The sequence below is a fragment of the Seriola dumerili genome, unplaced genomic scaffold, assembly GCF_002260705.1.
Source record: "Seriola dumerili isolate Sdu_G_001 unplaced genomic scaffold, Sdu_1.0 BDQW01000025.1, whole genome shotgun sequence".
Taxonomy (NCBI): Eukaryota; Metazoa; Chordata; class Actinopteri; order Carangiformes; family Carangidae; genus Seriola; species Seriola dumerili.
The window spans coordinates 9,118,493-9,141,227 of record NW_019174280.1 but is presented as its reverse complement, the minus strand read 5'-3'; the positions used below and the strand labels follow the sequence as shown (position 1 = coordinate 9,141,227).

The 22,735-nt window shown below is 38.9% G+C and overlaps 3 protein-coding genes across 3 annotated transcripts; 1 reads left to right on the top strand and 2 right to left on the bottom strand.

The window, feature by feature from the left end:
- Positions 1–1,176: 1,176 nt before the first annotated feature.
- Positions 1,177–3,760, bottom strand: LOC111216370. The gene is made up of 7 exons (XM_022737876.1): positions 3,668–3,760; positions 3,301–3,564; positions 2,898–3,185; positions 2,756–2,809; positions 2,314–2,415; positions 1,761–1,810; positions 1,177–1,661 (listed from the first exon to the last, which is right to left on the bottom strand). Exons 1-7 carry the CDS (start codon positions 3,723–3,725, stop codon positions 1,548–1,550), a joined length of 930 nt encoding a protein of 309 aa, XP_022593597.1. The 5' UTR covers positions 3,726–3,760; the 3' UTR covers positions 1,177–1,547.
- Positions 3,761–6,124: 2,364 nt separating this feature from the next.
- Positions 6,125–13,867, bottom strand: LOC111216407 (mitochondrial basic amino acids transporter-like). Its single transcript, XM_022737927.1, has 4 exons — positions 13,419–13,867; positions 10,907–10,950; positions 10,567–10,650; positions 6,125–9,431 (listed from the first exon to the last, which is right to left on the bottom strand). The coding sequence occupies exons 1-4, from the start codon at positions 13,444–13,446 to the stop codon at positions 8,661–8,663; spliced, it is 927 nt and encodes a 308-aa protein (XP_022593648.1). The 5' UTR covers positions 13,447–13,867; the 3' UTR covers positions 6,125–8,660.
- A 530-nt stretch (positions 13,868–14,397) lies between these two features.
- Positions 14,398–18,579, top strand: LOC111240330 (solute carrier family 25 member 47-A-like). The gene is made up of 6 exons (XM_022770301.1): positions 14,398–14,575; positions 15,507–15,550; positions 15,639–15,710; positions 16,112–16,291; positions 16,500–16,764; positions 17,255–18,579. Exons 1-6 carry the CDS (start codon positions 14,476–14,478, stop codon positions 17,566–17,568), a joined length of 975 nt encoding a protein of 324 aa, XP_022626022.1. The 5' UTR covers positions 14,398–14,475; the 3' UTR covers positions 17,569–18,579.
- The last annotated feature ends 4,156 nt before the right edge of the window (positions 18,580–22,735 follow it).

The following is a 22,735-nucleotide window of genomic DNA, read 5'->3' as shown; positions in this document are numbered from 1 at the left end:
GAGATGATAGAATATAACACCATTACACTGACCTTGTAGAAGAGCCTCATTGCTGAAATGTACTCTCAATACTGTATGAATATAGTACATATGCTACATTAGCCCCCGATCTTCAGCTCTGAGTGCGAGTTCAGGGACATTTTCTGTACTTTGATATCCGTCTTAGCATTTTAAATCTATTCATGGCTTTACCTCTTCTACATTCCCTCCTCACCTTCATCTTCCATTCACTTTAAGGCTATAAACAAATTGGAGAAAATATGCTCCGTCTACTTTCATCCTTTGCATCCTGTTTTTGAAAGATTACATCAAGAAAATGAATATATTCAGGATCTGATTAGCATATCTGCTTCCATTTTACATGCTATGTAACGAGGGCCTCTAACTTATCCAGGTACGGCTTCTCTTCTTTATTCATCCCCCCTTTTCTTGTCAGTGTGTCTTCACTATCTCTTCAACCCCCTCAGACTCTTGGCTGTAGTCAATCACACACCTTAGGTGTGTAGATTAGCTGTGCTGCACTGCACTGTGAACACAGTAGTGGGCTGGCTGCAAGTATTTAAAATGCAAATAGGGCAACACTGGGACCGGCTCCGGCAGTCTCTCACCTGCTGTGGCTGTGTGTGTACTGTATGTGTGTATGTGTGTGTACTGTCGGGGGAAAGTGGAAGACTGAAGCCAGCAGTACACTCCAAACACTATCTAATTTGGGTTTGCACAAGGAAAATGGCAAAAATGTGCCTGGATAAAGTGCTGCATTTGGCTGCACCTCAAGTTTCTGCACTGAATGAAAATACTCCATCACCTGCAAAGATATTATCTCACTAAACAATACCATTGAAATATTGCTCTTTGGCAACAGGTTTCTGGTTTTTCAACCATGTCGCCTGCTACCACATCCTGCAAGTCCCTTCACCTGGTTTGATATCGAATCATAAAAAAATCCTGTAAAAAATATTGTGCGTTGCCATATTCAGCCGCACTCTAAACAGCTTTTGAAATACACCAAATTTTATTATATGCCAAGTTACTTGAAAGGGAAATGTTCAGATAGAGTCAGAAGAGTCAAGATAAACAAACGTTAGTCCACTGGTCTCTCTTCATATCTACAAGAGTCTCCTGAATTAATGGCAAAGTTATTCTTAATTTTTTTTTATTACATACTTAAAACACAGGTACAAGTTTTGTAAAGAAAACAGTCATAAAGGTATAAATGACAATTATAGTCAATCTAAAAACATCATTTGCATTTTCATGTGTGTACAATATGTAATTTTCCAACCATTCACCATGTTGTCCAATAGCCTAAACATGTAAAATGTATTGAGGTAGAATATTCAAGAACCTGTAAAAGTTTTTCATAGCTAAAATACTGAATGTTTCAGGTAAAGGGCAAAATACCTGTCAGGTCCCTGATGACTCTAGGTGCCAACTACAGTAACAGTACACTGCTTCGATGTGGTGTGTTTCACAGTATCAGGGTGCATGGCTGAAGCTCACAAACAAAGAAAAAAAAAATACACAGCAATTGATATTTGAGCAGTAGACTACATGTATCGGACACAGGCGTATTCAGTGGACTCGCACTCCAGGACCAACACTCGATCGGAGACAGCGGGGAGAATAATGTCAGCATAGATTACGTCATCTGTATTCATAACCTAAAGACACACATACGGACATACATACATGACATGACATACAAAAGCACATGATGACAAGATGTTGTTCCACATGTTGTTCAAAGAGAATTCACTCACATTGTTGGAACCAGACTGGACTGAATGAGGATCGTCAAGCAGCTGGCTGTCTAAAAAGAAAAAATAAATGCACAAATTCATATTTGTATACAAATCGTGTTTGTGTGTTTACATCATCATCGCTTTGCCTCTAAGTTATGCGATCAGATCACTACAGTATGTACTTCAACTATTTGATAAGTACACAGGTTATATAAGTACAATACAGTTAACGTCGCGACATACATTTGCAAAATGATTATGTAATAATTATGCCGGGAACAGTGGAAACATAATTTATAGGATATTAGCACATCGCCCGTAAGTGATTGCCTCAAAGACCACAAAACACAGTTGTGCAAGATGACGTGCAGACACCTGTTTAGAAGCGACTGCGTACATGTGCACATGCATCGACCAGCCGCGACATTACAACCAGTTTTCGGTTTTAATATAAAACCCAGTTTCAGGTTTTAATGTTGTGGCTGATCGGTGTATATGTGACAGTTTCCCGTTTAAGGCAATTTCAGCTGGACAGATTCTATACGGCTTCAGGAAGTATAGGAGGACTTACTTCTCCTTCTTCTTGTGTTTACAACAAACACTGCAATCACTGCTGTCAAAACCACACAGCCCACAACCCCAACAGCTGCCCCAGTCACATCCTGGTTGCCACCTGTAAAAGCAAATGATAGTCATATGTTTTTTTTTTTTTGTTTATGGCTGAAACAAGTCATCTAAATCCATATCTAACCTTAAAAGATTAGCCACAAACTATTATTTTATATTACTAAATAAGGCACTTTAGTATTTTGGTCTTAATTAATACCCAAATTGTCAAGTGCTCTCTTCAGTAATCCAAATAAGATCAACCCTGAATTTAATGTAATTTTATATTATGATATGATTAAATTTTCTGCCTTTTGCTGTTTTGGTAGGATTATTGATTTACATCAACTGTTTTGCTAGTTATCAAGCTTATCTTGTATATGTGCAAAAATACTAGCTTCTCATACCTTGAGGTTCAAGTTCCGGTTCTGGGATGAATCCTTTCCCTTTTCCTCTAAGAGCTACGAAGAAAAGAAAATAGCATTTGTTATTAATTCTTCCGCATTTAACAAACAGGAGTCTATTGGTTTGGATCAGCGATCAACAGACCTGGGGCTCTGACCCACAACTCAGCTGAAGTCTGGACTTGTTCATCAATAGTCGCCTGGCACCTAAACTTCCTGATTCCAGGTTCTTGAAAGGCGACAGTCAGAGTTATATCACAAGGGGACGGCTGATTTATCTGATGATAGGAGTCTTCTTGTATCTCAACACCGGCTTCATCCACCCACGTCAGACGGATCCTTCTTCTGGAGCAACGTCCCCTATCCACGTAGGTAAGGGCAACACACTGCAGTGACACTGTTTTGGCAGGCAGGAGGTTTAACACTGGGGCAGCTGAAAGAAAGAAAAGAATGTGTTTATTGCACAGATTTCCTTTTCTTATTATCAGGTGAAATGTATTCTGTATGACCCCACACAACCATAAGATTTTAAGCTTGATAGCACTCACTATTGTGAGAAGATAAGTTATTTGGCATTTGTTGGCAGTGATCACGTCCAACATCCTCTGCGGTGAGATCTTTGATTTGCAGAGTGCATTTCTTCTCCTCTGATTCAGCGGTCTGGATCTCTCCATTACTGACTATGGCAAAGTATCGACTTGTTTTCCATGTGCTAAACTGCCATAAATGAAAGCAGACCAAGTCTTCTTCACATGGAAATTTAATATCATAACTGCGTTCTGCTAACGTCAGACCACTTTGTCCTTTTACACCTGAAAAGAGAAGATGAAGAGGGTCAGAATATTCTACCATGTCTTTAAGATAAGATTATAAAAGTGTAATCACAAGTTAAGATTGTGTTAATGTTTCTCTTACCTGTTGTGATGAAAGAGAGCAGCAGCAGACTCATCGCCATGTGGACTGTTCCAGCCATCCTTCAAAACTGTTCACTGTGTACACTCAGGGTTCACTGTCGTCACTCCTCATATTAGTCAACTGTAATGTCACTTCCTGCGTTTGTCAATGTCCTCAACCTGCTGATTTGGAAAACCTCACCAGCTGTTGGTCTGACTGTGTGTCTGAGTGCGAGGCGTCATACAGATACCTGGCAGAAAAGGTTCGCAAAAGCAACACAGCAGTTCAATTAAGGGAAGCTATCTTTTCGGTTTGACACCAGAAACAATATTTCTCCACATAAGATAGCCTACTACTAATGTGAATAAAAAAGAAGAAGAAAGGCCAAGGCCATACATTTTCTTCCACCGGATCCAGATTATGATTTGGATTTTGCAGCAAATTGTACAAATTCATGAATCTCAGAACCATATCTATATCTGACTTTTTATGTCAAGATCCACACATTTTTTCCAGAGAAATTGAAGAAAATGTTGAAAATGTTCACAAAAACTTCCTGGATCTGCCCCTTTAACCGGATCTGCCCCAAACATTTTAATGAGCTCTTCCCTGGCCCATGTCCCATCCCTCCACCCAGTTTGGTGCAAATCGGTTTGGTATTTGTTGGGTAATCCTGCTGAAAGACAGACAGACAGACAGACAGACAGACAGACAGACAGACAGACAGACAGACAGACAGACAGACAGACAAACAAGCAAGCAAGCAAACAAACAAACAAACAAACAAACAAACAAACAGACAGATAATGGGGAAAACATACCCTCCTTAGAGGAAGTAATAAATGTATTTGGGTTCACATGGGCTCCTTTCACAGGAAATTGTGACAATGTGTTTCCTCTGATAAATTGCTAATAAAAGCATGGATTCTGCAGTTAAGGGTGAAAATGTAGGAACAGCCTCAAAGTTAATTTTAATTTCTTGTCATGTCTTTGTAAATCAGTATGTAATCACAACACTGGGACACTCCCATCAATACAAAAGCCATTCAGATGTTTTCAATATTGAGTTCAGTAAGCTATTTGAGGTTTGTATTGCTGTCTGTTATATAGAGTATTGTGTTGTTAGCACTGTGGATTCATTAAATGGTGTCTCACTTAAAAAGTACATAAATAAAAACTTTTTTGACCTTCAGTAGTGCTGATTTGTATTCTGGCTTTTGTTCAGGGTTGACAGTCGACTGTTTTCACAAGATGTGTGAGGAAGTTTAAAGATGAGGACAGGCTGTTTTTTCTCCTGTGGGTCCTGTCAGAAGAGATGTCCTTGTGATATACAAGAAAAGATTATCCAGAGGAATTCAGTGAAAAGCACAACAGATACCAGTAGCAGATGTGAAAGACAGAGTGACCTTTACATTTCAGTTTTGTTGATGCTTCTTGTATTTCTAAAAACTGCTGTTTACATTTCCCTCATAGCTTTTGTCTGATGGATGTTAGTCATTTTAAAATGAAAAAAACAATATAAGGAATATTTTTGTGAGTTAAGTGATTGAGGGTTGGATTGTATTTTCTGTGGGACTGAGATTCCCATTGCTGGACCCAACACAATGGAGGCAAATGGAATTTAGTTTGTGCTCAAATAAAACTTGTTAAAACTTACATTTGAAATGTTGCTGCAGTTACCCCTGCTCATCAGCAGATGGTGTTTAGGTTGAGTCCTTCAAAATTCATGATTCATGATTATGTATTTGTGTAATTGAAGTTTTATGTCACTCTTTCCACTCTGCTTTTTTGAAAATCAATTCCAGGAAATTCAAAGGTATTCAGGCCAATGTAATGACCAGATTTCTGTCAAGCTGAGGTCTTTACTAATAATCCCATGATTCATCTTCCTCCTCCTTGTAACTAAACCTACTCTAAGTGTAGTTACAAAATCTAAAAGTAATCTAAAGTTATTAAATTTTCATTATTTTTGTATCTATTGTCTTCCAGAATCTAGACAGTGAACTTGAGCCAAAGAAGGATGGCACTAAAGGTGGTTACAGTCGACGATTGTAAAGAACACACAGAGACTAAGAAGGGACAAATTTTAGACATTTAGTTTGGCATCTTAAAACTTGTATCCTCAGGTGCCATCTTACTGAATCATCTTATCAACAAATATGACACCATGATTTACTTAATTTCTGTGGATGTTTATGATGTTTATGTATAAGTTCATTGTATTGATATAAAAGTTCACATATGAAGTTTTTTTTCCATTTAATGTTGTTCAGCTCGCATGTGTAGAAGTAAACAATAAAACCAAAACTAAGCCTCATGTGTTGATGCAGTTAACCATCGAAAAGAGATTGTGACAATCAAGTCAATGAATAACATCATTTGTTAATTATGGAGACTGTCATAACCCACATGAACAACGCTGAATGTGACATGTTTTGTATTTTTACAGTTCGAGTGTGCATTAAAAAGACAAACATGGCTGCTGAATTGTCTTTATTTACCTATTTGTACAGATCTTCAGTGACAAATCTACACAAATAGGTTATGTATGCCTATGTTACAAAAATATCATGTCTCAGTTTTTCAGTTAAAATCTCTTCAGTGTAGCAGCTAACTCTAACTGATCAAATAGAGAATTCAAAAACTGCTTAAACTCAGACATTCAGGGAACCACACAACTATACTTTAGACTGAAAAATATGTTATATATGAATATGTATATATATATATATATATATATATACATATATTTATATCACCAGTCACTTCAAAACAACCTCACATTAATACAGTTACATCCTGTACATATTGCACCTATCACATCAGCTGGGTTTAATATTTACTGTTAAATAGCAATGACAGAGACTTAGATGTAGCATACCTTTGAGCCAGAGAGTGTCACCGTTTAGGAGCTGGCGTTAAAGATTAAACACAAGAAACTTTTACATACATAACCGTCCCTTTGCATTCCTCTCCACTCTCATTTTTTCTCATCATCACTCACCATCATACCACAATACAGTCTTGGAGATTTTCAAGTCTCAGCAGCACTGAACAATTCAAACTAGTAACAATTAGATTTTAAACAATATGCTTCCCAGAAAACATTTTGCCCTCCAACTCTGAGTTTCAGAACACCTGAGAGTGAATACAGGTGTGTTACATTCAACATACTGAAGGTTTTAGTGCATCTGTCACCTCCTGCTCTCCAACAACCTTTCACAAGTAAGTCTTCATACACAAATGCAGCATTCATAGACTCATTGCTAGTTTTACAAGTTTAGACGGAGCAAATTATCAGCTGGACTGATGAGTTACTGCCTTGATGGGAACTGACGTTAATGTGTTTGCTGGGGTAAAAACTTTTGATTGCTTCACAGCGAGAAATTCAACATTCAGGCAGAAAATACAGAGAAAATCAGGTACTGACCACAAACACATGCAGAAAGCAGACAATTCCCACTCATTAATAATAACTTGCACAATATTTAGCTAATATAGTAACATAAACAAATAAATACATCTCATCAAAGCCCCAATCCAGATGGTTAAATACAGTATATCAACTATTGCTACACAAAATAAACATCTCAAGTTTAGGGAGACACATAATTTAGTTTAGACATTTTGTCTCAATGAACGGTAACTCAAGGTAAGATTTAACTTTATTCATGAAGCATTTTCTGCTTCAATTTTGGAGGATTTGTCAAAGAATCATCTGTGTTTAACAACTCAAACATTCACCCCTCAAGTGCTGAGTTTCTTTTTAAATATAATGTGTTTTTGTTTTTTGGTGTTGTTTTTCCTCATACTGCAGGTTGTATAATAACAAAAAGTTCTAATACTCAGAAATCACCTACGATGACCCCTGGTGGACACTAGTATTTGATGAGTGAAATGAATGGGGGGTCATTAGAAATACTGGGACATACAGGGTCTCTCCAAATAAGAAAATAAAAACTTTACAGAACTTTTAAGGGAACTCTTAGCATGAAGATCTGACCCCACAATAACCGTATCATGGACTGCTTTAAAATATATTCAATGCTCATAGTTAGTGTCTACCTCTGGATTAGGTCTTTAATACAGCAGTGAAGTTACAATGATAAAACTTCACATTACTTGGTAAAACACAACATGCAAGAAACGAGACAACCAAACAAGACAAACATAATGCTACCAACATCCTGATTGACACACAGACACTTTGCACAGTCCCTGAAGAGCCCTTCACACCAAATGAATTTAGTCCATAATGGGTATTAACATGTGCTGTATGGACTAATAGTACGTTACAGATGATTGGATTACAGCTGCAATATGTTTTTTGGTTTAAAAGCAGACATCAGTGGTAAGGTCTGCATCTTAACACATGCTTCATTCCTTCTCTCTCGCTTACTTGGCTCTTCAGAGGATTCAGTTCAGATACAAACAAGTGCTTCAGCTTCCTTTTGCAAAATGAAGTTTACATAATATAAGGCAGGAAACTTGTTTCCAACATACATAAAAAAAAAGACATGACTTAAAATCAGTATTATATACAGGGGCAGTGAAACACTGCACATTTCAAAATATATTTAATGGAGATATCAACTTTCAGTGGCTACGCTATACACACAACCCAGCCACTCAGTCAGTTTTCTGGCTCAGTAACAAGTCTAAAACCAGTGGAAAGAATATTCATAAAAGCTGCTGTTCAAAGTTTTCACTAATCTCAGATTTCGTATCTCAGTTTTCTTCATCTTATTAGAGGTAATACCATCCCCTTAACAAGTTTGCATCCTCAGAGGCAAACCTCAACTTAAATTATTGCTAAAAAATAAATAAATGTTTTTCCTTTGTTAACTTTTTGACATGAAAGTAAAAACAAGCGTTTGTATAAACCAGGTATTTTCTGACTCAAAACTGGGAATGACTGGTCTGATGTAAAATGAGTCTAAACAGTTTGTATGTATATTTTGTCTTTCCATGCTCTTGTAAAGTGCCCAGGTTTGAGGGTGTGACCTATGTGCCATCACAGGCTGGAGGGTTGGGCCTGCTGCTGTATCTGTGCGTGGTGACTGGGCTGCGCCGGCTCACAGTCTTGTGGTCCTACTTCCGTCCCCCGTGCGTACATGAGGACAAGGGTGACAGTAGCAAAGGTAGCTGCATTCACTGGGAAGGCTCGTAGCAGCGTGGAGGTGAGACCTCGTGTGAACACCATATAGCCCTCTCTGTGTACACTCTGTCTCACACAGTCAGCGATGCTGCTGTACTGGTTGACTCCACCCACCCCATCAGCCTGGAGCCGTGATTTGATCACATCTACAGGATAGGTGGAGAGCCAGGAGGCGATGCCAGCCATGCCGCCAGCAAACAGCAGTTTGGGAATCATGTAACGATCATCAGGCTCACAGCCTAAGCTGCGTGTCAGCACATCGTAGGCTAGGAAATAGACTCCGAAGCCAGGTGTCTCGCGGATAAGCGTGGTTACCATGCCTCTGTTTACTCCCCACACACCCTCCCGGTTGTAGATCCGTGCCAAGCAGTCCAGGGAGTTCTTGTACAACTTCCTAGAGGATTTCTTCTCTCCAGTACCTTGCATTTGCATGCGAGTCTTAGCCAACTCCATGGGGCAGCAGATGACACACTGGATGGCACCTGCTGCTGCACCAGCAAGGAACTGGTTCATGGGGGTGTCATGTGCCAGGAGACGCATGGTGTTTCCTTGAACACCAAACACTATAGCATTGATGAATGTAAGGCCCATCATGGGGGATCCAATGCCTTTATACAAACCAAATACCTGTAGAGAGGTTCAGAGATGTCACACAAGGTGTTTTAACATATCAATATAAAATGAAGTCACCATTACCCAGGAACTGGTTTTCCTGTTAAATGAATGAATGAAAAACAAATTTAAGGACTTAAACTTTGTCGGCAGTTTGAGATATAATCAATTGTTGACTTTAACTTTTCCTTTTAGTTACATAACCGCACATACTTGACTAATGATGTCCTATCTAGCAAGCTAGCTCCTCCTAAAAGCATAATTTGTTATGGCAAAAAGTGCCTCGTATCTCTTCATTTTTTCAGGACAGCTATTTTTGTCTACCAGGCACACCCTATAATACTTCTTGTAATAGAAGTGCCTGCAGTATAGATGAAACGGTGTGAAACACTCTGAGGCTATTTAAATAATATGATTGTGAAAACAGGTACTCCTTCATTTTCCATCTACACAAAACTGTTACAGCATTTTGAATGATCTGCAAGGAAAGTTATTCAGAAGTCTTGAATAACAAATTATGTGATGCAAGTTGGAGTTTTAAAGACATTTCTCAGGCTGAGAATAGTCATCCTTATTGCTGGGAAAAAAAAGGGGGCAGAAAAAAAAATCAAACTGATTACACCAAAAATAAATGAAAAAACAAAAAACAAACAAAACATAACATTATTCAGATCATCAGGGGAAAACAAGAACTATGAAGCTTGAAAATAAACAAGCCAATCGAGTCTGACCTGACTCAAGAGAGCTACACTTATCCCCATTTGGAGTGTCCCCAAGTTTGGCCTTTCAGCTTCAGGTGCCCCATTTGGTCATAAGACCAAGAGCGTGTGACATAACTCGTTAACTACCAGATCACTCTGACCCCACTGACTTCAAACAGCTGTTTAGCCATGTCAGCTTTTTTTTTAGTTTCAAACCACACTCAGGCAAACAGCTTTGCAGGCCAGAAAGGAGGACCACATACAACAACAAACCACTTACAGAAAGAATCCTTATTTATTTCATTTTACTCCAAACACTGAAGAACTGTCAAACACATCAGAGCCTGGTTCACCATTCAAGCATTCAGGACATAACATAATATCATATCAGTATTATTACTGCATTAAAATGTCAGCATTAGAATTGTATAGAAAATAAATCCACCTACCGATTCCTGCCGTATTATAGACTGGAAACAGTGGAAGGTCCCGCGGTACAGTGGCTTATCAATGCTCTGGACCTGTAGTCTCACCTGCAAAAGAAGACACTCTTCAGCAATCTGTTAAACCCTGGAAAAATAATGTAAAATAATGCAAAATAACTGCAGACAGTGTATTATGATGAAATAGTACTTCATTAAAGTTCTTTTAAAAAAAGTATTGAGATAAATGTATAAAGGCTCATGCAAAGTTAACTGGTTGTATTTTGTAATGGTGCATGTAAACACAGAGAATTACCTATCATATCTTTTTAATTTCACTGAGCATTAAAAAATAAAAAAATCCTACCTTAACTGTGTCAAATGGGTGTCCAACCAAGACTCCAGCAGCACCTGAAAACAAAGGCAAAAGATGCAATGAACATTTAGTCTACAAATCATTCGTAGCATTCCGGTTTCAAATATAATGACATACTGTACCACTTCATCTTAACTTAGACCCTCCAATCTTCATATTCTTAAAAGTGATGGGAGTCATACTCATAAAAAGTTGACAGTTAAATTATCCAGGGTTATTTCAGTTGCAGTATGTCACAAGAAGACAATCTACTCTGATTGTTTCCACATTTTTATCTAATTTTTACAAAACCGGGATTATGACTTTTATGTGACATGTCATGTACTGAGATCTTTAAGCCTTTTATGAAAATATTGATATTTGTTGTCTTTCTCTTTTGTTACTAACTGGACTGGTTACTGACTTGAATGCTAAAGATCAGGGCATACTTGAAAAGTAATTTGCGTGACTTGTTGTCCAGCCACATGTAATAATAATTTAAACATGGAGATAGTAGCAAAAGCTTTCAGTCTTTCTAATCGTGCTTACTTCCTCACACACACACACACACACACACACCAGGCCGATCGCTGTGTCCAGAGCAACACTGTGTCGTGCAGCAAAAACCAGTGCATGAAACAACACACCCCCACTAGTGTGGCCCCTAATACTGCTTTAACACAGGGCATGTCTGTCTGAATGTGGCCTAACTCACTGCCTTCTCACACAGACACACACTCTGGTTGTATGATCGATAAAATCAGAAGTCTGGGGCTCCAAAACTCTGCTGACTCCTCATTACCCTGACTGTTAGTGCGCACATGCTTCCAATTTCTCAAAACTGGTGTTCAGATTCTAAGAAATAATGTCCTGCTGATATATCAGGCTGAATAAATCACTCCCCGTCTTATCTGACCATTCTTTGAAAGCCAAGACTCGATGCTGGCACTGTTTTGTAATTTAAGAGTACGCTGCCATCTCCTCCAGGGTAACACTGCCTTACTGAGCCAGAGCCAGCTGACTGGGCATCATCACCTTCTAAAACTTTCTTTAGCTAGAGCCAGCTGACTGGGCATCATCACCTTCTAAAACTTTCTTTAGCACGCCTTTGAAAGTTATATAATTTGGGCTTATGCAGCACATGCCCATGTTGTGATGCCAATTTGGGCTTCTCACCTGAGTCTATGTTGAAACCTAAACACAGTTCCCAGACTGATCACAAACAACATCAATACTTTAACAAAGGTTACCCCAGGAAACTAATACTTGACAGACACTGTTTAATGATTAAAACATAGCAAAAGGCCTAATATTAATAAAGGAAATATAGAAAAAAAAACAGAGCTACTGGCCCACCTGGGTGACCACAGTAAACAAACCACAGCAAACTAATCCTACATAAGCATCTGCTTTGTCACATGACACATTTGTAAAAAGAGCCTATCAGAGGTGAGTCCCAGGAACTAAGCCAGGAAAAGAACACTAGCAGGCATGTGTTTGACACAATGAGCGGTCATTGACCTCAGAGCACTGGTATGAGATGAGAGCAGGAAAACAAGCAGAAGAGGGTGTTGCATCATAGTTGTAGTAACAAATCTCATATGTGTCATCACCTATCTTTTTGTTTTATAACTGAGCTTAAACTTGCTGCAAACTTAACTGGTTTCAAAAGCATGGCACTTAGTTAACCTTATTTTGAGTTTTGAGCTAAGCACAAACTAGGCCATCCTGAAACAGCAGCAACAAGCTTCCAATTTGACTGTAGATGGTTTCCTGAGTTCACCCACTGTGAGAAGGTGGGAAACCACATCGTCTGTCAGTCAGTCACAGTTGAAAAGAGAAAAGCATGGGATTGGTCTGTCGAGGGGTGTGTACTGATTCCTGCTCTCTTCCTTTGGTGTGTGTGTGTGTGTGTGTGTGTGTGTGTGTGTGTGTGTGTGTGTGTGTGTGTGTGGAAACTTTGAATAGCCAAGCCATCCTTGCATGAGAGCTCAGGTTGCACTTAGTGTTTGTATGCTTTCAATTCCCAACAGGGTGTACAAGTGACACCAGGGAGAAATGAAGGAGGATGTGTCACCCATTGTGAACAAGCACTTTTCTGAAACAGGCCTTGTACAATCAGTTAAATTCAAACGTTCCAAGATGTTTAACAATCACAAAACTATTATAGAGGGAATAACAACAAAAATGAACTTCCCTACATCATTAGTAAGTTGACCCTGCAGCTAACGCAAAATAAGCCACTTACAACTTTATACCCATTCGGTGTCAAGGTCTGCCACCAGGTCAAACGCCTTAATTGACTGGATTCGCTTTAGTGTTTCGACCTGCCGTGGAATTTCGAAAATGCACTTGTAATCTTGTGATAGAGTTGCATCACATTAGTATGGGTAGTGCTTGGTGTGTTTGTTGTTTAGTTTACTAACGATAAAAAGGAAACATCTAGGTGGCTCTTTGGCAGCTGTACTCATCTAGCTAACGATAACTAAAGTGGGTGGTACAAGTGCAGCTGCATCTAACTTACCTCCGATGCATCCAGCAACGAAGTCCATCACCGCTCTTCAACGTCACCTAGCCGAGGAATGACTAAATATTATCTAACAGTAAATGAAGAGGATCTCAACGACTCTTTCAAACTCTGTCGGTTTGTTTGTTTTTCCAAAAACTGTTGATTTTGTTGTACACCTGACAGTAACTGTCCTTAGCTGTTTAATCTAGCTACTGGACTGACACTTTCAGCTACCCTCTATGTTAGCTAGCACTGGCTAGCTAGTTTAGACCTGACAATCTGCAAATGCTGACGATTTTGTTTTCTCTGAGCAGTTATTTAGCTTGCTCTTTGTTTATTCGAATAAAACTCTCCTGTTCACCTACACGTCTTCCATGAACCGCTGAACTGCTGTGGCGTTTACAGTCAGTGCGGATACCCTCTCCCTCTGTCTGAATCAAGGAGGTTTATTTCTGTAGCAGCGAGCTAGCGACACAGGAAGCAACTGGCGGAGGGCGGGTATTACCGGCGTCGGGTCGAGTTTCAATCCAATCAGAGCTAAGAAATGACGCCAACACCCCGCGTCCTGCACATAATCCTCGTTATTCATTGGCTGCCTACCTCAAGGGCTCCCAATGTTGAAATGCGTCACAAGTGCTGTGTGATGTTTTGCTTTTAGATGGACTGTCCACAGAGCCTCGTGCCAGCGGGTGTAGGCAGTTTTATCCATAACAAATTATATTTTTCTAAAGCTTATTGACAAGTATTACAGTTTTTATTTATAAACGTGCAATTTCGAGAAATATTGTCAGATGATATGTGGCATTTAGCTCAAAGAGTCCCGTTTTTAAGGTTTTAAGAGGCGACAATTTATTGTGCAGAATATAATATTAAAATCAAAGTTTTTGTTTTCCATGTGATTTTTGTTGCATGTACTCAATTTTCTAAGCTATCCACCTCGAGTAGCTGTCGGCTACCTTCGGGTAAAATCGTAACCAATGTTGTCGGTCGACGTTGTTTGACTAGTATAGGGACACGCCTGTTCTTCACGTCACGTAACAGCAACACACTCAAGGTTATGGTTATGTAGCACATGCTAGAGGGAGAATGGGCTCACCCCTGTCAACTGTCCGTGGGTCAGTTGCCATCTGACAGGATGCACATCGTCGATTTTGTGTCCGGATCGTTTGCAGGTAACAGCTATAACGCTAGTCTAACAAGTTTTTAATTTAATGTTAGTGTTAGGAGGCTAGACTGTTTGCTAAATTGCTAAGTTAGCTACTGTAAGTGCCAGGCGATAACTATATTACAGCATTATATGAGAAGATTAAATGAACCTTTATGTTAACTTGTATGTCTTTTATAGCCTCATTTGCTTGTCCTTTTACATTTGGTATATCTGTGAACTCTAATTTAACCATATGTATTAAGTTGTTTGTAGTAGCAATAGTGAACTAAAGTGACATACTAGTCCTGTCGTCTGTACACTGAACAAACTGAACAAACAGTAATAATTAAAAGTAATAATTTCACTCAGTGAACAGGGTTGAAAGGCTTCCTTGTTAGTTTGGAGGAAAAATGTATTCCCTTTAGCATAACTCATGAATTAATCTATATAATAATTACTGTGAGATATTAAAAATACATCCAGTGAGTACAGGGACACATCCAATAGTACATTGGAAAGAATGAAATGGGAGTATGGTACCATTAAATTCACTGGTAATAACCCAATTGTGTTAAATTTACTGCCAAGTCAAGGGATGTGAAAAACTACAATAAACGGATCAGCTTGCTAGAACCCATACCATGGGTGCTACTAACTGTTGCTTTTATAATTGATTATATCCTAATTAACTTTTATTTAAATTTCAGATAATAAAATGTCAAAAGGTATTATAGATTTAATTCTCACAATAATCAGGACTAAATCATGTCTAGTAGTCAAGGGTATTCTTTTTTTTGATGTAAAAAGATGTAAAACAGATATGCAATAAATCCTCACATTTGACCTTCCTGCCAGCTGCACAAGATTAAAAGGGTTGCAGTTAAAGCTCACAAGCTTTCGCCATCGCAGAGTTTCTGCTGTGCCCTTGATGCTCTCTTTTTTCTGGAAACACACAGGGGCTTGTGGAGTCGCAGTGGGCTACCCTCTAGACACCGTGAAGGTACAGTAAGTGGAGAGTATGTGAAACAGTCAAGATGTCTGTAAAACAAACGGCCGTCATTTTCACATCATTTTCTTAACCTTTCCAGGTCCGGATCCAGACCCAGAGGCAGTTTACTGGAATATGGCAGTGTGCCGCAGCAACATTTTCAAAAGAAGGGGTAAGTTGTACTGGCGTAGTCTCAATGATATTCTGTGAACAATGTGTTTTGTAGATCCGCTAAAAAAAAGGTTCACAGTTGTTTCTAAATGTGTTACTCATGTTTAGGTAACAATGTCAACAGTGTTAATAACTCATGAGCTATACATTTTTGGCAACTTTCCTAGTCAAAAATTATTCAGTATCTCCATACCATGACTTTGCATTTGAACTTGAATACCAGTTAGCCTCAGATAGAAAGTTAAAGCAATTAATTGCTAAAAGAAAAAAAAAGTACCCCCCCCCCTCCCACCCCCAAAAAAAAAAAAACAGTGAAGTGATTAGGATACAGTGGTTGTTTGTTTTGTTTTTTCACTACTTCTCACATGTGTTTCACTTGTTTTTTCTCATTTGTGTCATTAGGTGCATGGCTTCTTCAAAGGGATGTCATTACCCATTACGACAATCTCTATGACTTCCTCAGTGGTGTTTGGTACATACAGGAACTGCCTGCAGTGTCTGAGCCAGCTGCGAGGAGCTGGTTGTGGTCCAAACACCAAACTAGAGGTCTTCCTGTCTGGTATGGCAGGCGGTATAGCTCAGGTAATGGAGACAGTTATATAAACCACATGAAAAGTTTCATGTACATCAATAATGTGCTTCATTCACCTGCAAATTAGTAACACAATACATGGTTTTCATGTTTATCAGGCATGTGAAATGAAGGTGCTATTATAGCGGTGCAGATTGTTGTTGTGTTAATTGTGCAGGTTTTGAGATATCTGACAGTCTTCCTATCTGCCTCTAACAGATATCAGTGATGTCTCCAGGTGACATAGTTAAAGTACGACTGCAGTGTCAGACAGAGTCCAAGCGAGGAGGAGCCAACTTGCCCAAACCTAAGTACCGTGGTCCAGTTCACTGTCTGCTGAGTATTATCAAAGAGGAGGGTTTCCGCGGACTCTACAGAGGAGCTCTGCCGCTTATGCTAAGAGATGGGCCATCATACGCCACATACTTTTTGACTTATACCACTATCTGTGAATGGCTAAAAGACAGTGGCAAGAAAAGACCAGGTGAGTGAAGTCTATGTCAGTTTGCCACCAGGTTCTTTCTTGTTTTCTTTCTTTTGTGTAAGTTGCTTGAGTGGTTGACATTTGCAAGCAAGACTCCTGTTGCATGTCGCATCCATGGCAGCACCAAGTCATATGCATGTTTTCACGTTTTAATTACAGCCCTGAGTTATCTGATTAATTCTTTAAAAATAAACATTGGGCACAATTTTATATCTGATAAACATTTGACAGTGTTTATGGCAATGAAATTATTTAATCACTTATTATCCCCTTTGTATTACAGTGAAAGTATACAGTAAAAGTGTTGCATAAGCTGTAAACTACCCCCTTGATTTTAACATTACCATAGCTTCCAATGATAAACACCACCAAGGGCAGAGGCCAAAAACGTCCCCGTCATGTTACAAATTACTTGAGGATTAAAAAGACAAGTTAACATTTTAAGGTTTAGTGTGTCCCTTTAACATCATTGTCTTCTCTTTTCCTCCAGATTGGAGTGGTGTGATGCTGGCTGGTGGAATAGCAGGAATGGCAGGTTGGACCGTAGGAACACCCATGGACGTGATCAAAGCCCGCCTGCAGATGGACGGAGCTCGGGAGACGAAGCGATACAAAGGTTTTGTCCACTGCATTACTGAGACAGTGCGGGTGGAAGGAGCCGGGTTTTTCTTTAGGAGCTTAGGCATCAACTGTCTGCGCGCATTCCCTGTTAACATGGTTGTGTTTGTAACATACGAGGTTCTCACCAGTTTACTCCTAGCCGGACCAGACAGCGTGGACCCGCCTCGGTTACCGCTTGAATAGTATTGACTACCTCCATTTTCATCTCATATTCTGTTATGTAGTTTGTCTGTCTGTGTTAATGCGTGTTTTTACAAGGACTTAAATAGTAACAGACAGACAGACATTTGGCACGAAAATGTACGCATTGCAACATTTTAAAAGGAATGATTGTTTACGCAGCTATCATTGGTGCTTTTCTGTTACATGTTTAATATTCAGCTAGCGAAGGTAATGTATCCTAATATGCTCAGGGTTAACTTGTCAGTAATCAGCACTGTTGGTACCAGAGATCTGACCTGCACCTTTCTGGCCACTAGATGGCCTCCCTGGCCAGTTTGTTTCCTTTTCTCAGTTTATGCCGGGAGAGCAGTGCACCAAGAAACTGCAATACTGCTAGAATTTAAAATATGTTTGACTCTACTCAAGGCCATTTAAGTCCTTGAATGTAGAATTTATCAATAAGCTGCGGTACGCACAATTTAGCAAGCATGATACCCGTCCAGGCCCATGCTGTATGTTTGCATATTTGCATATTATTACGTCCATTTCTCATCTCCAGCTCAGTAGCAAAATGGTAGATCTGGACAGTCTGACTTAAGCATAATATCATGCTATTTTAAACCTCAATGAAATGGAATTTTTAGGAATAGAATTACCTTGAAAAAAAAGAATCACAGTTCTCAATAATAAAGCTATGGAGCACATCTATAATATTTGTTCCTTACCTCCATCTTCTCGTACATTTACAGAATTTTATGCAATTTTGCTCACAATGTAACACTCATTGAATTTAACCACTACAACGGATGTGTGTAGACAATGCAAGGCTGTAGCTTTGGTTTCAGAAATTGGGGGATACAATGAAATCAGAGTTTTTCAAACAGGGAAAAATACGTGAATGATATTTCTGGTGATTTGTTTGTATAATTATCATGGAAATGTTCATTGTGCCTTCCACAATAAAGGTCATGCAAGAGAAGAATTTAAAAGGTGTATTCATTTCTGTTTTAGTGCAGCTCAAATGCTGCTGAGCCAACACATGAGTCCTTCATTGACCTCAAACTGAAAGCTATGCAACATCATGTATTTTCAACTCTAACCATGTCATACTGTCAGCAAGAAAAGACTGGAAAATGTAGTGACCGAAAAATCAGTCCCTACTTCAAGCATGGCCTTGGCGTTAATCAATAGTTAATTATAGCACGTTGTTTATCATCTATAAATCAAAATGAGTGCACAAGTGTCTACAAGTGGCAATTTATCTGACCACAGTGCCCTCTCCTGAGGGAACACATAATCTAATAAGTGCACTGTGGATGTGAATATGAGCTATGATGTAGTTAAAAATATACATGGCCATCTAAGCTTGGAAAATATTCACATATCTGAGTTTTAGCTGGAAATTGGATTTTAATTTTTCATAATTCGTGGAGAACTGGAACTTTCACTGTGAAATAATCACAATAAATACTTAAATACTCTCAAAATGATTGAGTTCTTCACAACAAGACACAGTGACACCCGGTTTCCAGGTAGAGGAGGCACTGTTGAAATTTCTCTTGCATGATTTATACAGATCCAACGTTTTTGTGTGCCGTGCTGTTCTGTGGAGTTGCACTGCCATCTAGTGTGTGAGAAGGACACCATCTCAGTAATGCCATCCACACCGCTGTCCGCAAATACATAACCGAGATAATTACATGGTCTGCACAGGCTTTGCTCCAATCAAGACCATGTTAATGTGTGGTTCAACTAAAAATTCTCTAAAAAGATGCTCGAGATAGATGCTTTGGCACTTTCTGTCAAATTCAAACATTTAATTATACTCTAAATTGGATTTCTATGTATGATATCTACAAGGTTACAGCTGATTGCATGTTTAATTGAAAATATGTAACTCACAACTAGAAAGACTATTCGATCATAATGAAGTCTAACGGAATGTATGCAATTTAATGTGCATATAATGTAATGTAATTACCTTACTTTGACTTGTTTTGAGGATCCTTAATTAAACATCTATGTAGAATGTTGTACAGACTTTAAACAAAAAAGTTTTTACATTTATATCTGGTGTTAACCACTATTATAAAGATATGAAAAAATAGTATAACAATGAACACCTTTAAATCCTTACAAGTGTTGTCCAGGTGAGACAGAAAAAACAGAATAACAGAAATAAACTGGATACTGTTTCAGCAATGTGAGTTTGAACGGATGCCTGCACAACAACATGGATTACAATATGGATTATACAGTTACAATTATAATACAGATTACTGCAGTGCAAGATTTAGTCGATCCTGTTGCTTCATGAAATCTGGCATATCTCCAGTGTATTAAATAAAAGCACAAATTGTTCCTTACATCCGTCCAGTATATGCAAAAACATTGTTTTATTTTCAAATGGGGTTATGGGGAAATTTACACAACTGAAAACAAAAAATATCCATATTGTTTTATCTGACCTGAGGTGGACCATGCAGGAACAATTTGAGGTTACTATTTTCCCTCTTGTTCTCCTCAGACAGATTTCCAACAGGAAGTGACTGGTGAAGCTTTGATCATTATAACTGATTTTCTGCTTTAAATATAGCCTCTGAACCCATGATATGAATGAAAGATCGGTACAGTTACTGCTCAATAAATGAAATGTAGATGTAAAGGGGTGCTTCAGTTTTAATTGGATGAAATTAAAAAATAAAAGGGGACGCAAGAGTCACCATCTGCCCATAACTCCCCAAAATGTCGCTGGATCCCTTCCAAAAGCGTCTTGAACGTAGCAGCCACCTCTTCTTTTCTCTTCCAAAGTTGGATGGACAAACAGGCCTATTGTTTAATGAAATAATTAACTCAATCAGATTACCCCACGAGTAATATCAAGTAGAAACCAGGAAATATTTTAAGAGCCGATTGAGTGCACCGCCACTGCTCCAACTGGCCCACAGACATTACATTACTGCAACAACTCTGTGTCTCTTTCTCTCTCTCTCTATCTCTCTTTCTCTCTCTTTGGAGTCTTGACAATTATGAACTCCACCAAATACTGTACGTGTTAAATTGATGTTTTCATCTGTTTTACATGTGTAATTGGCTCATGCTTATCCCACCATGGGTGCAATAAAGACCTATTATAAAGAACTCAACTGTAATGATTTAATTGCCTTATGAGTAACAGATTTACTCAGTGGATAAAGTGGGGTTGTGTCGAGAGAGACCCCAGGAGATCTGTTTTCAGTCAGTTCTGTGGCAGGCTTGTGGATTACAAGCTGTAAACTAGAACAAACTAAACACAAAAGAGTGTCTTTTTGCATATTTATAGCTTCAACAACGAACACTGTTGTGCATGTGCAAATCCACTTTTAACGATGCACAGCCAACTTACAGGGAACTTATTCAACTAACTGCAAAAACACGATTCATAACTTGAAAAAATTTGTCAGTTGGTGTTAATTAGTTAGTAGTTACCCAACAAAACAATTTAGAGAAGTTCTGCGTCGTTCAGTTGCAAGCCAGTGCCAGGCATCATAAACTAGGCTTTTCCACAATGGGATACTTGCTAAAATTCTAGGAATTGCAGTCTGTACTGCGAAACAAGAAAACCCGTGAATGTTGCCTTTGTTAGCTGCTTTTAATTAAACCCTGCATTTCTTTTCCCCTTATGCAACAGTCCACAATTATGCAATTATGCAAGCATCTAAAGATCTGGTTGAATAAAGTTACAGGCAGTTTGCTCGTGAAATGACTGTTGAGTTGAGCGACACCTCTTCACAGTTGTGTTTGATTTATTTCCAGCGTGTTTGTTGTATTTGATCACATGACATGGTTCCCAGATTAAAAGCAAAAGCTCCACCAGAGACATGAACTGTTATGTTATAGTATTTATCAGTGATCAAAAAAGGTCTTTTTCTTGGATTATTACATTTTTGGGCCATTACGTTTGGAAGCAAGATATGTATCACTTCTGTTACACAAAGCAGATCATGCAACAGATTATTACCCCAGTTGTGAATATTGTGTTGGTGGTATTTTAATAAGCAAATCAGTGGGATGAGTGCTAGCACATGACTCACATCAGAAGAGCCTGTCATGTCGTTCAGCTGTATCACAGTATATTTCTATGCTGTTTATTCAGGGATCACACAGAAGCCTGGGCTGCCCTCATTAAAACTTCCTAATTATTAAGAGGCACGTGCTGCGGACAGTCGTGTAAAATAGACTGATTCAATCAGAATAATTCTTTCACAAACAACATCTAAGTAAGTCCACGGCGGTGTTGAAACACATGATAAATCAACCAGCAGGGCTCGCATGGGTGACTCATTAAATGATGGGTGTTCACATAATGTCTGGAAAGCTTCATTTTGTTGTCAGAATCGGTCCTCAGTAACTACCACTTGGGCCCCCTTTCACCAATTGCTGTTTGGGCTATTTTGGGAGCTCTGCGCTCCCCTGTTAGTGACGTGTGCTGCTGGGTAAATTTGCAGCTCCGGCGGCCTGGGCCTGCAACCTCAGATGGCATCAATCGGGAGAAAATGGAGGGGTGGGAGGGATGAAGAGGAAGGGTAGCAGCAGCGATGCTCGAAGGAGAGGAACAGAGAGGGAGGAACTGGACATGAAACATTAAAAACACAACTATGATGACACAAGGAGATAAGTGGGGTTTGAATAAGAAGTGGTGCTGTTGAAAATAGCAACAAAAAAAAATTAGCAACTATACAAAGGAAGAACTTAATCAAATAGAAATAGTCAGAAAAACAAACGTCTTTTTTAAGAGAATCTGAATCCTTGTAAATTGGATAGAAATGAAAGGAAATGTGCCCGCATGAAATGAGAGAGATCAAGGATGTATTCATGAGGAAAAACGAACTCTTGTTCTTATTGACTAACAAGTGGAAGGAGTGATAGGTGATGATGGATGTGGTGGAGTGGGGGCGCTATTGTACTTCGTACTCAAATGAGGAGAGTGGAGAAGGGAAGGAGAAAAGGACACACTGAATACATCTTTCTGATTCTCAGTGCAAATTCTGTCTTAAATGCTGTGCTTGGTAATGTGTCTGTGTTAGACTTGTTTTGTTTCTGTGAAGACTGCCACATGACAAGCAAAAGTGATTTTAAATGGAAATGTTTTCAGCATTCAATTGTTAAAAAAAAAAAAAGAACAAAGAAATCATTACTGTCCATCACT